At 38.5% G+C, this 13611-nt stretch overlaps 1 protein-coding gene across 1 annotated transcript in view; it reads left to right on the top strand.

Annotated features, from left to right (window-relative positions):
* The first annotated feature begins 281 nt into the window (after positions 1–281).
* Positions 282–13611, top strand: part of TRAPPC3L (trafficking protein particle complex 3-like) — a 19412-nt gene continuing 6082 nt past the window's right edge. The window contains exons 1-3 of the mRNA XM_010195108.1: positions 282–323; positions 2948–3045; positions 5893–5992. Of these exons, the coding sequence (XP_010193410.1) occupies positions 282–323; positions 2948–3045; positions 5893–5992 (240 nt within the window). The remainder of the gene's footprint in view (positions 324–2947; positions 3046–5892; positions 5993–13611) is intronic.

Below are 13611 nucleotides of genomic sequence, written 5' to 3'. Positions count from 1 at the left end.
TTTGACTACAAATCGTTCTTATAGATGGAGTAGTTATTTAAATTGTCAACAGGGGCAGATCTGTTGCCAGTCAAATTCCTCCCAAAGGGCTCAGTACACGTAGAGAATAGGAGGAGCGTCAACAGCATTACAGATTGCAGTAAACACATCTCATGCAAAAGGCAGAAGAGCAGAAAGGGGAAAACTTTAGAGAAGAGGAAATAGAGTGACTGAGAGAAAATCATGCCTCTTGAGGAAGACATAAACTGACAATCAAGTACACCAGGTGTTACACAAGCAACATGTCTCGGTCACCAGGAAGAAAGCTGGAGAACCACAAAATAGTAAGATATTTTTGTAATATGTCATTAAAATTGTGCATGGAGTAAGATTAGTCTATTATTATATTGATATGTTTTATACAGTCATATTTCTGAATAGCCGGAAAGTACTGAAAATATGGGGACCAGTAAGAGAGCAGAGGCACTGGCAGCATTTATGGCTACAGTGAGACCCCTTTGTGAGCTGCCAACAAGCTGCCAGCTATTAAGCAGTGACATGAAAAAGCCTGCCTATAGGACTTGGAGTCTGACTCTGAGCAGTAGTACTGAGGTTTGCTCTAGGAGCCTTCATATCTCTCCAGCTTGCCTATGACATGAAATGATTTTCAGACAGTCCTGCCCTCAACATGAATCCCTGAGGCCAAATCTGTGTTCTTCTTTTGGAGAAAAGAAGCTGCTCTGGCCACATCTCTATCCCATGAACAATTAGAGGTTCATCAACAGTCACAGGTTCATCTGGGACTGCAGCATATCTGGTACCCACTGTGTGCCTCCTACATAGCAGATCACATCTCCTTTTAGGGGTGATGTTGCATGAGTAGAGGTCCTTCTTCATGCTTCGAATGTTGCACTTCTATGCACAAGCAGTGCACAGGATCCCAACTTCTGACTTTAAGGCCAAAATCTGATCCTTGGGGAAACAATGGTAAAACTGTAACCATTGTCTTTGAGTGTTGGCTTTGACCACTGATCATGTAGCACAGAATTTTATCAAGTAGAAATCATACAGACCAAAGCTTCCTTCTTTTTTCTGCACTTCATGTTAATATTCTCCTAAAGCTCTAGCAGTTGCTTTAAATATACAGCATGTAAGATTTTCCCGAGGCCTTCTTAAACTGTATGGTCACCAAAAGCAGTATTTTATGCCATTAAATATACCAGTTATTCTCCTTGTTCTTTGGCAGTGGTGTGTGTAAATATGAACAATTCAGGTAGCGAGTTTCCTCAGAATCTCTGTCTGTGGTTGCAAGTTCCTAACTGTTTAGGAATATTTTAGCACAAGTCCAAAAACCCGAAGTGCTATAATGCAGAAATAAGGCCACAGTGCTTTAAAAAACCTCTGAAGAGAATGTGTCTTGAAGAGAATGTTTTTGCATCCACAAGTATAATTCTGATGCACGTATCTGTGTATGCATATGTATAACAAACTGAAGAGGGAGGAAGTTCCTAGTAAGGCAGAGAATGTAGACAACTGTAGAAGACTGATAACAAAACCAAAGTGACTGTCTTGTCACTAGGCACTTAGCTGCATGTTTTTACTTTATTCCTAGTGCTGAAATTCTGAACAGGCTTAGGAAAGATGAGCACAAAGTTTCTGAGACTAAGTTTCTGAGAGGTCTAAGTTCTTAGGGAGATTTGAGGTCAAAGATAGAAATGACAGGGAAGTTTATATGCCTCTGTGGTTAGATAGTCATTAAATGAAAGACAGAGAGAATCATAGATGTCTGTTCTGTGTTTGTTTGGTTTAATTTCACACAAGTCTTTTGTCAGGAACTTAGAGCTTTAGAGCTCTCTGGACGGTGAATGGTGATTTTTGGTAGGAGTTGGGGCAGTGGAGAAGTTCCAGAAGGTTTAAGACAGTGCTGTGTCAGTTCCTGAAAAGGGGACAGAGGTCTCCACTGAAAATGAAATAGAGGAATGTAATATGATTGAAGTTAATATACATAAGTTTATGGACAAAAAATACAACAGATTGCAAGAGTGGCAGATCAATACAATTATGTTGTATTATAGTTTGCTTTAGTTTCTCTGAGGTACTTGTCTTACTACAACACAGACTTTTTGCTGAGACTAGAAGAATACAGAACCTGTATGACATCCATTTACTCCATTAAAAACATGTTAACAATAATCTGGCAAAGCGTGCACTATTATTGTAAACAGGAGTTATCACCAAGGCAAGTTTAGGAAATGGTTCCGTATTATATCAGATTTTGAACAGGGACTTGTCAAAATGGGAACACTGATTAAACTCCAAGCTTTTGATGCAAAGGGAGCTGTAAGAGGTCTTTCCACCAAGCTGTTCTTCCTTTCCTTGTGTAATTTTTCTGTTGTTTTCATTAGTATTCACTGTTGTTCTTCCACAGGCTATAAACAAAAAGCACCTCTAGTTGGCCCATGTGCCACAGGCCTGTAGCATGTCCTTTAGTTAATTCCTGTTAATTAATTCCTGTTCAAGAAGTTTGTGAGATCAACCATACCTTTGTGGAATTTGTGGAACAGTGTATATATACTGTTACTCCTGTTGTAAAAGGACTAATAGCTCATTGCCTCTATTATTCTTCCTGCAACTAAATGCTTGTCATTAATCTTGGATGGTGTTTGACAGCATTTATCAATCCAACACATATATGTGCAGTTATAAGATGCAAGAATGCACCTGATAAAAGTAGCTGTATCCCAAGAAATGGTATTTCTGACAAGCAAAATCACTATAGAGAGACTCAAGTGATGATCATTTCAGGTTGTCGCACTTGAATTGTGGAGTGCAGTGATTAAACATCCATGGACAAACGCTTATTAGTATAAATGTTATTTTTACTTACTTTTAATACAATAGCAGCTCAAAAGCATGGAAAAGTTTAATTCTAGTTTTTTTCATTTTTTATTTCCACCTTTTCTGGCAGAGCAGAGAACTTTTTGTACTCACATATGGGGCTTTAGTAGCCCAGCTGTGCAAGGACTATGAAAAAGATGAAGATGTCAACACATGTTTAGATAGAATGTAAGTACTGCTTTAAATGTTCAGCTTTATTGATAATGCTATTTATTCACATGTGTGTTACTTTTCAGCTTTATGTCTGTTTTCTTATGAGTTCCAGCACTTTGTCTAGGATTACAGAGATCATAGGGATAAAGTTCAATATTCTGTCAACAGAAATAAAGATAATGTGTGGATTAAGTTCAACTCTTAGCTTTTGAATTCTCAGAAGAAAAGTGTCAGGATTGTTTTGATAGCTTACACCTGTTCCTTGTTGATCCTATGTTATGCTAATTAATAATATAAACTTTTAAATTTAATCTCCTATATCCATGTATTCAGTTTCAACTTCCATGTTAACTCTCTTCTTCTATTTCTTCATTTCCATGTTATTTCAAACTAGACAAACTTTCTGTTTCTCTCAGGTGTTCTCTAGTTAACATGCATTTCTGTGTTCACTGCTTATGTGACCTTCCCATGGCTCCCCCTCATCTAGCTACACCATGGTTTTGTGACCTGGACCGCTAAGAAGTCATCACAATTCCAGGTTGTAGGGATTTGGCTTAGGTGACTCAGTCCTTTTGTAGCCAATCACCTTCCCCGAGGGTGTAATTTGGGTGCCTGACTTGGGCAGTCTGAATTGTCCCCTTGAGGGGTGGCTCTCTTCTTTCCTCCCTGGGTCAAGGGCAGAGAGGCCTCTCACCTTTAGAAGACCATACAGCAATGAGTGAGCACAAATGGTCAATGAGGAACTGGTTTGTACATGGATAACTTCTTGGAAAATGAAGCTCCTACGTTTGTAGGATCCTGTCATCCTGACTGAGATTCCTAGGTATTATCACAGTAAAAATAATATCACAAGGAATCAGCAAGAAACAACTTTTGAGCTGGTTAACAAGAAGATATGCTAAGATCTTCAGCAGAAGGGTAAGGCTTGTGTTTTCAGGCAAAATGGACTTGCAAAATGGATTTACAACAGTCACAGTGGAGAGAATACCTGCACACTTTACTGTTAATCTGAAAGTTTACAAAGCTATTGATGGAAGTGAGTAAAAAAAATCATTGATTGAAAAAAAGAACAGTAATTTATTCACAAACTAAGAAGAGACTACATCCTTTGGATGTTTATTTTATATTCATCTGTCATTCATCTCTGATGAAAATCATACTTTTCAAAAATACACAGGATTCTTTATTATGCTATGGTAGAAATTACTAAAGGGTAGTTTTGGAACATGTGGAGACATATTTTGCTTCTTGTGTTTTTGTTATTATAGCTGTTTCTATAAAATATTTTTGGTTTTGTCTTGATAAAGACTTGATAAAATGATAGCATTATGGCCATCTTTACTGCTCTGAAGGTGAAAACAGCGCTGCTTAAGGAAGAAACCTTGTAGACTAGCTGAGCTGTGACAGTCTGGGACAGTATTCTTAGGTCTCTCCTCATGTGCATATATATAATCCATAATTAGAAGGGTGCTTTTCACTGTACAGTTGCCAAATAGCTGCCTGTCAATTTATTATTCATTTGACTTTGGAAATCTAAGGCATAAAAATTGAAAAGGATCAAAGTAGTCTTGTACATCACCAATATATAACTTGGTAACTGCTGATGGCATACTTACCGATGTTATTGACATTGATACTTGGGCAATAAATAAATATTTCATTGTTTTCTGATGTGTGAGATACTGCAATTTTAAACTTCACACTGCCAAAACCATGTTTTGGTCTTGTCATCACATTAGACATCAGATCCCTTTTTGGCTTTTTGTCAAAGATGTGGTATAAAATCAGTAAGAAACTCCGAGTTCAGGCTGCTCCACTGAGGGGGTAGTCTCTGATGAACAGGCAGAGACTGCCAGCGCCCACATAAAAGGAAAGGAAAAATTCCCTTAAAACTTATTCTGAGTTAGGTTTACATTCTTTCCTAACATTTGTGTCAATCTCTCTCCGTTTTTCAAAAAGTGCTTGGAGGCATAGCTGTTGTGCACACTCTGTCGTTACTGACCATTGTGAATGTGTGAGAGCTAGGAATGAATATTTGTTTTATTAAAAAAATCCATTAACTTCCATACATTTTTATTTCATTTATCTGAAATGGTAGTGTTTTAAATACAAAATGATGGTGGTGGCATACTGAAACTGTATATTAACTATCAACTTTTGAATTCTTACTGCAACTAGTAGGTGAAGGGAGAAAACATGTTAGAAAAAAGAGAAAGAGGAAATTGTGGAGGAAGAGAGAAAAATGAGGAGAAGTGATAAGAAGATAAAGTGCAAGAGATTAGATGTGAGTTCTTGGGTTTTCCTGGCACCTGAACACTGCAGGGAGGGTGTCCAAGGTTCGCTGAACTCCATACCAGCCCAGAGGTAAATGCTGTGACCTGAAGGGGTCGTTGCTTTGTTCTCCTCATGAGAGTGTGAGATGAACCCTGGGGATCACAGAGGAATGGACAAAATCCTGTGCTATATTATCCTACCCTATTTTTACTGACAAAACAGTATTAATCAGGTGTATTCTTTGTATACTAGTACTCATGTATCTATCATCTAATATTTATTCATATATGTAAATATAAATTTATGTCTAGACAATGCGTATATAAACAACTTTTATATCATTCTTGCCAGGAGTATGGTGCTTTAAGGAGTATGATTCCTTAAATGACTAACTGAAAAGCCATCCCACTGCACTGCAAAATGTGGTAGAAAGAATAATTTAGACCAGCAAATTCTGTTGTCCTCAAAGCCATTCATTTAGGAACATGCAGCTTTTTTGCTAAGAAAGCACAAAAGACAGATCAGGGAGATGGTAGGTGGAAAGAAGTTCCCCATTTTGAATTTTAACTTTCTTTGTTTTCTCCTTAGGGGCTATGGCATTGGCATAAGGCTGATTGATGATTTTTTGGCTCGTTCAGCTGTCAAAAAGTGTCGCAGTTATTCTGAAACGGCAGACATGATTGCACAGGTAAATAAGATTTACATTCCCTAGAGCTTCATCAGCTTCGATAGTCTTAGCTTTTCCCTCCTCCTTTATCAGTTTGCTTCAGAACCCTTACCTACATTTTCTGCTATCTCCTGATTGTCTTATCAAAAAACATTAATTACCACAAACATGCCTGTGCTTTCACTGAGTGAAATACAGCCTTTTTTTTTGTCTACAACTTCATATCAACGAGTAGCTCACAGAAGTTGGCCTTGAGAGGAGACATTAGTTTCTACCTCTGTAGCATAGTGCTACATCAGACTGGGATAAAAACAGCATTCAACAGAACACAAAAATGTGATGTTTAGTGAGATAAGATTTTTCCAGATGGTTTTGATAAACACACAGTGGTAAATTAACCACAAAGGGTCATCAGAACCACAGAATTGTTTCACATGGTTATTAGTTTTATGTCTGAGTTGAGGATGGAGAACACAAAATAGCATAACATCTGTGGGAGGCTGCCAACCCTTGACCTAAACTGACCTTAAAGTCGGTTGCTAAGCTGAAATGAAAATTATTCTATTCCTAATAGCCTATGAGGTGTTTTGCCATTAGAGGAATTGAAGTTTCTTTTTGTTTGCTGCAGCTTAAGCTAATTTCTTCTACTCTTGCCAGAGAATGCAGCAAACAACAACAAATGATCCAGTTTTAACAAACTTAAAATCATATATTCCCTCTTTTTTTTCTTTTTCTATGAGCATAAGTCTTAACCATCTCATACAGAACTTAAACTTTGCTATTCTTACTCTTGCCATCTGAATCTCCACAGCATCTCCATAATTATCTCCAATGATTTTTAACCTTAAAATGGTAATATTAGGACTAAGCTGCAGGATTTTCTGCAAAAGGAAGATGCAATGGTAGCAGAGTAGAACTGTCAGAAAGGAAACTGAGAGGAACATTTTCTTCACTACCCACAAATCTAATAATAAAATCAAAAAGATAAAATCAGAGTGGGTACTTTCGCCTTCTTTGTTGGAAATTTCCTTTTTATTGAGTAATCTTTCACACTACTGTCAGAAAAGAAAGATCTAGGAGGAAATTTTGAGGCAATACATGGGTTTCTAAAGATGTGTTTTTTACCCACGTGGGCAAGTCAGTTTTTCTTGTGTAGCTCAAAGAGAAATCCATAGAACATCTAGCCCCTTCAGACTGCTGAGTCACTGTAAATGAGGTGGTAGTTCACAGCTACTGAGTTAGCTCAGACTGATACCCGCTCTGGTCACCGTGCATGATCCCTCTTATCCTTTATGGTTTTCAGCTATGAAGTATTGCCAGTGAAGACATGCCTGGCCTTCCCCAATGGCAAAATTTAGCCATGCTGCATAACAAAGTACTGTTTGCTAGGTAGTAATTTGTTTTAAGATAAGAGATCAGGACATCTGTTAATTGAACTGAGTTTCATTTCAAATGGCTCATTTTAGGAGACAAAAATGTTCCTGGTATACCTTTTAATTGCTTGAGAATTACCAGCAGCATCAGCTAAGTGTTTACCTGCTGACTGTAGAGCTGGGAAACAGCAGGCTTTCTATACGATGAACTAAGGCACTGGTATATGCCAGTTATACAGGAGTGTCTTAGTTCAAAGTGTACATGGGTGTTACCAGGTGATGTGTGATCCTGCTCAGATTAACCACATCAGAAATACCTGCGTTATGTCTGACTGAAATGGAGACACATAAGTTGCATTATCATTCCAGGATGCTTGCCACAGAGGAACTGATGTCTGCCACAGAATCAGAGAAAGGACATCTTTGCATTTGCTGTTGCTGGGAGGGCTGTAAAGTTTACATGCATACAGCACACCCCTATGCCATGATCTGCCAAAGTTGAAAGCAGAAGCGGTTGATATTACTAAAAACCAGCCAGATCCCCTTAGCTCATAAAAGAGTGGAAATTAAATTTCTTCCTGAAGTAAACTGTATTTTGAAGCCTCAAATCAGGATGTTGTATAACAGAGCTCCTCCTTTGAGGGAGCTGAGCTGAGGTAGAATATCCATTGAAGATAGTGAGGGCAGCTGAATGAAAACCACAAGACAAGCAACATTTCAATCACTGTATTAAAATACACTGTCTCATTAAAAGTTGATAACAGGCTGCAAAATCACATTTTTTTTCACTTTTCTGTTTTTCTCCAGATGGTATTTGTACTTTATTTTCTCTGGATTTTCACATATATGCCAGATATCTGGTTTTCTGGGTCTTGTTCCTCAGAGTTCCCTTATTTACAAATGCTTTAGTATAGTTGAACCGGCATTCTTAGGTACAGGGAATTCAACAACGAAATTTAAAAAAGAAATTAATAATCAAAGTAAGGAAAAAGACACTATTTCTCTGCAGGTTGTGTTTCGAAAGAGACTTACTGAGAGAAATAAAATCACTGGCAAAGATTGGAGTTAACTTTAAGGCACACAGTCCCTTGAAAAGACTATTTTCAGCAAACTAAAAGAGGACTTCTGTAGTAGAAGTATAACCTTTCTGAGGCAAAATGTGATATGGAAAGCATTTTCACAGCTCTTTGGCAAAACATTTTTTAAATAGTCTTCAAGTACATTTGACTGAGGCACATACCAAAAAGACGTATGTAAAATGACCCAGCAAATAACTGCAATACACTGTTAAAGATGTCAGTTCAGAATTGCGCAGCTGTTTACACGATCTCTCAAACTCTTCAGCAGTGGTGATCTCAGCCAGGAGAAAGTGCTTTAAATGCTTAACTGCACTAACTACCTCTTCTGAGGTAGAAATCTGTTTGAAGATTGCTTTATAGAGCAAAACCAGTTAAAAGTTAAAGTAATTAAGGCAGTTAAGCAGTTCAAGTAGTTAAAGCCAAATGTCCTGTAAACATAGCCGTTATCCTGCAGTCCTCTGGAAAGCAAATGAGAGGTCTGTAAGATCAGGCTGTGGGTGTTCCCTCTGGAAATGGAAAGAGATAAAGCAAAGGAAAAAACATGAAGTGAGGAGAACAAAGCCAGCTTGTCTTATTAAGAAATAAATATTGGAAGAAAAGCGTACCTAAAGGAGTGATTGAGGGTTTAAAACTTCAACCACTGATTCAGACTGCAAAGCCTGGGATTTACTGCTAGCTTATACTGGACTGGAGAGGGGCCAACAAGTTTTGACGATGAGCCAAAGTGAGTCCTTCTACACTGAGTTCCCATGGTGCTCACTGACTTCTTGTCTTGGTGCTGTGATTTTGCATAGTTACTATTGGGACTGAACAAAAGACAATAAAACAGGCCATGTAAAAGGCCACTGGCAAATTGGGATAAGTAAATGGAAACCAATTGAGGAATGCGATTAAGAACAAAGCTTAGTTGAAGAAGTAACGTCCAAGACTGGATCCAGAATTTGGATGTGAGTATAACTGAGGGTTACTTTTGAAACAAGGGTGATAATTTTGCTTTATAATCCTACAAAATCAAATTTTTACTTCAATTCCTCCTCACAAGACCTTGACATCATTGATCTTACTGAAAGAGATGCAAAAAATAAACAGCTTCTGGTTTTAGAACTATTCCTAGAACATTGTTACCTTCTATCGCACAATATGACCATGCCCCAGGAGGGTTCTGTGTGTGCTACAGGTGGGTGATGTGATTCCCTTTCCCACGGGAGGTCCTGCCACAGGGGTCCCTACATTTTGACATATGGCCAGTTTGAAAGTCTGGTAGAAACTGGCAGAATGTATGAAGCTGGTAAATGTTGTTTTTCAGATCTCAGCGGTGAGAGAGAAATGTGTACAGCAGGTTGCTGTGCTAAGTGGTAGACAGTAAACTGAAAAATAAAGTACTGCGCTGTGAAGAATAAGGAAAAGTTAGTGAGTTCATGGGATCAGAAACAGATGGCAAGACCTTTAAAGCATCTTGCTCTTCCCAAACACTGTTTGTGGAAAAGTACTAAGAATGAAAAGCATGCTAGCAAAAATGTTATTTTGGCTGCTTTTCCTCTTTTAAGCAGATTAGTTCTGGTCCTTCATTATTCTTGTTATTATATAATCTGAAATTATAGTTTCAATTTTTTTAACAGTCTGTATTTGCACTTACTTTGCAACATCACTTATGCATACAGTGTTTTTTAGTGAAAAGTCCCCAGCAGTACATAAAGGGACTGATAAGTTAGTGGCCTTCTAAATATTTCAGTAATTTTAGACTCTATTTGAGCACTATCAAAATGTTAATGAATTTTATTCTTGCTGCTTGAGAAAGATGTGAAACTGGTTGAGATAGTGGTACATTTTTAATTCTGACTGCATAGGTTTTTTGTTTGACATTAATACATAATCCTGTAGAGTTGCAAGTAACATTTTCAAAAGAAAGATTTTGCTTTTTCTGGGTGTCATTTTGATGGTGAGCCTATGTACGTCTTATTCTTTTTTTTTCTGTTTTATATAGATAGAAATGAGACAGATTTATGGATGTAACTTTCAAAACTGCTAATTTGCTTTACCTCCCTGTCTTTTGGAGTTACAAAAAAAGATTGGAAATACCTTTGGTTTACTCTCAGAAGTTGTATATGGTAGTTTTAAAGGAATTTCTATCCAGTCGTAGCCTGTTTTTTTTTAAAAAAGTTCATATCTAGTCACTGAATTACTTATCTATGTACTTAAAATACTTTTTCTGCTGAGACATTTTTTACAATTTTCACTTTAGAGGTTTTCAATTTTGCCTTAATTTTGTGCTGCATTGCAAACCAGCTACTGGTTTTGCATGGTTTCCATGCAAGTTCTCTTTTATACAGAAAATTTTAACAATAGGATCTGGACAGATTCATCATACCATAGTGCAAAGTACAGCTGAAACTAAATTGAAAGCATATGAGGGCACTAGATTTTGTTTTTGTAACAAAGACTTGAAGTTTGATGGAGCAGCGGATGCCTAGCAGAAGCAGAGTTAAGGGAATTTAAATGAGAAAACTGGGTTTTCACAGAGGAGAAAAATAAAAGGAAGAAATAATAAACTAAGGGACAAAGCCCAGAGAACTGAGAAGAAGTTTTCTGTTTATTTGTGCACTCATATTTGGATGGATATCAATGTGAAATCTAAATTCTCAAAGAGAAAATGTTGATTCTGCTGTCTGGGTTTTTTTTTCTAGTTTGTTTTGGATAGTGTTGACAATAGTCTCTGCCTCTTTCTGAGCTGCCATGGTAGCTGCTGAACTTTAATTCAGGGATGACGTTGATATGAAACAGCTTTTGCAGTAGCTGCTTGAAGGACAGGGCTACATTTTCCAAAACCAGATTCCATTTGAAAACATAAGGTCAAACTGGCTTTTATTTTTTTCTCTCTTCATAGAGGTATTCCAGCATCCACATGGCAATTGCATTAAGTCACATCTTTAAGCATCTTTAAGCACTTTCCAAATGCTGCATTTTGGAAAGACAGCACAGCTAAACACCACCCTGGGGATGAGGGTCAGTGAGAGACTTGGGCTCCTGCCAGGCACACACCACAGCACAAAGCCTTCAGCAGCGGCTCGTGAAGGTGGAGACACTCTCAACCTGAGTTACCTGTGAGCCTGAAGCAGGATGAGGAGAGGTGAATGCACTTCAGTTTTGCCTCTCCATTATGAAGGAGAAGGCTGAGCTGGGAAACAGTCCTGTTTCAGATGCTTCTGGCTACTCAGATACAGAGCTTTGAGCTTTCTCCTGAGGAATAAAACAGTGCCAAAAGCCCTAAGTGAGATCCCTCTGTCCTCCCACCATTCCCTCTGCCAGTTATGGCAGCTTTTGCCTCCCTGTGCCAGTTCTTATATGACAGTAGAGACCTCATCCTTACATCAACCCACTTGTTTCCCATATTTCTCGATTAGTTCATTAACCTACTTCGTGTTATCCCCTTTGCATTCCTACTTGCTTTGGTTTTCTGTGGTACCAGTGAGGAAGGAGGTGGAAAGACAACTTTGGGAAGGGAGGTTTGGCCCAGACACTGGGGGCATCCTGTTAGGTGATGTCTCCCCTCCCCTTGCATGTAGTGGAGAGGTGAGATAGGCTGGGCAGTAGAAGCTGGGGCTTCTCTCATAAAGAGAAAAGCTGACAAATGGGATGGGATGTGTACCCTGGAGATAGTCGATATACCAGAAGAGGAGCCTGGGGAGAAAAATGCATCTGCATCAGACATGGTGTCAGACATGCCTGCTGTTGTGACTTTCATTTTGGCAGTGTCGCCTCTGTGCTTTCAGCTGCACCAGGTATATTTAGGCATGTAGCATGTCCTAAGTCTTCTGCAAAGTGGGTCAGCTGGGATAAAAAGCTTTAAAACATTAGCTCAAAGACCAAAATTCTTCAAAACACACAGAGAAAATTCTAAGCAGACAGTGCAATTAGTTCTTGGACTTTATATTTTAAAAGAGTAATGGTCTGTAAATGCAGATAGATGCTTTTTTCTGCTGAAGAAGCACAGTGAGTATGAGAAAATTGGGCAGATACCCTGATTTGTTGATAAGAACCTGATTTGAGCAGAGCAAAAATGTGATTCTTTGCAGATTCAGGGAGACGAGCAGTAAAATGCTGCATAAAAGCCTGCCCAATCATCCCAGGGAAAGAAACTTGGCAGAAACTTTGTTCTCCATTTATACAATATTTGCAAAAACTCTGGACACCCTGTGAGAGCCACGTGGTAAATTCCAAGTGGGTGAGGTAAAGTGAAGGGCTCTGGGGTGAAACACATTTGTCAGAAGCACTGATCATGTAGTCATCTCACCTGCGTTGTCAGCCAGTTCCTCTTGCTCCAGATACTGTTTCCTAAGATATTCAGAAAAATGAAAATCGCCCTGCTGCAAAAATATTTTCTTGTATTAAAATGTGGAATTTTCTTCCAGGCCCTCTATCATACACTGGCTGCAGGCCCAATACAAACAATATCACACAGCTCTGCAGACTGCACCCAGTGCCTGAAACCCACTGAAAACAGGAGCTTTATACCCATACAAAGGGAAATTGTCAGTGAGAGAAGTTAATACCAAGTACTCTACCGTGGCAAAATATCAGTGATGCATTTTCATTATTGTAAAAAAGCACTAACAACAACTGGTTAAGTTTCAAAATAGCATGTTATTTTTTAACAAAAACACAGAAATGCCAAGTCATTTGATAATTGTAAGTTCTTGGTACCCTACACTTTGGCTGTAAGATTTGTCTAAAAAAACTACCTGGTACCTCACTGTCAGTGGAGGTCACTACCCCATGTCCAGGCAGATGTTTCAGGGACTAGAAGACCAGGGCTGATCACTGTGACCATCCATGACGTTCTAGATGCAACAGTGGTCCAAAGACACTGAGATGCTTTGAGTGACCACTGGTACCTCAAAACAATGCTGTACCTGCCAATGGCCTGGAAATGACCTGGAAGTAAAACCTTCACTTTCTGTCAGAAAGACACACACATCTTCTATTATTATGTTTACATCTTTTAAATGGTGTTACTTTATCATAGTCTCTTGATTTACATAGGATGAGCATACTACAGCACTTTTTACATAGGATAGTGTTAAAACCTTCTTATAGAAGTCATTATTAATCTCTTTTTGCTGTCAGCTCTTGATCTGGAGCCAGCAACATTAGTAGAGCATGAACCCTAGGTGCCATGGGAGACTGCAGC

The sequence above is a fragment of the Mesitornis unicolor genome, unplaced genomic scaffold (genome assembly GCF_000695765.1).
Source record: "Mesitornis unicolor isolate BGI_N332 unplaced genomic scaffold, ASM69576v1 scaffold612, whole genome shotgun sequence".
Taxonomy (NCBI): Eukaryota; Metazoa; Chordata; class Aves; order Mesitornithiformes; family Mesitornithidae; genus Mesitornis; species Mesitornis unicolor.
The sequence above is the reverse complement of the archived record's forward strand: the minus strand, read 5'-3'. Positions and strand labels throughout refer to the sequence as shown.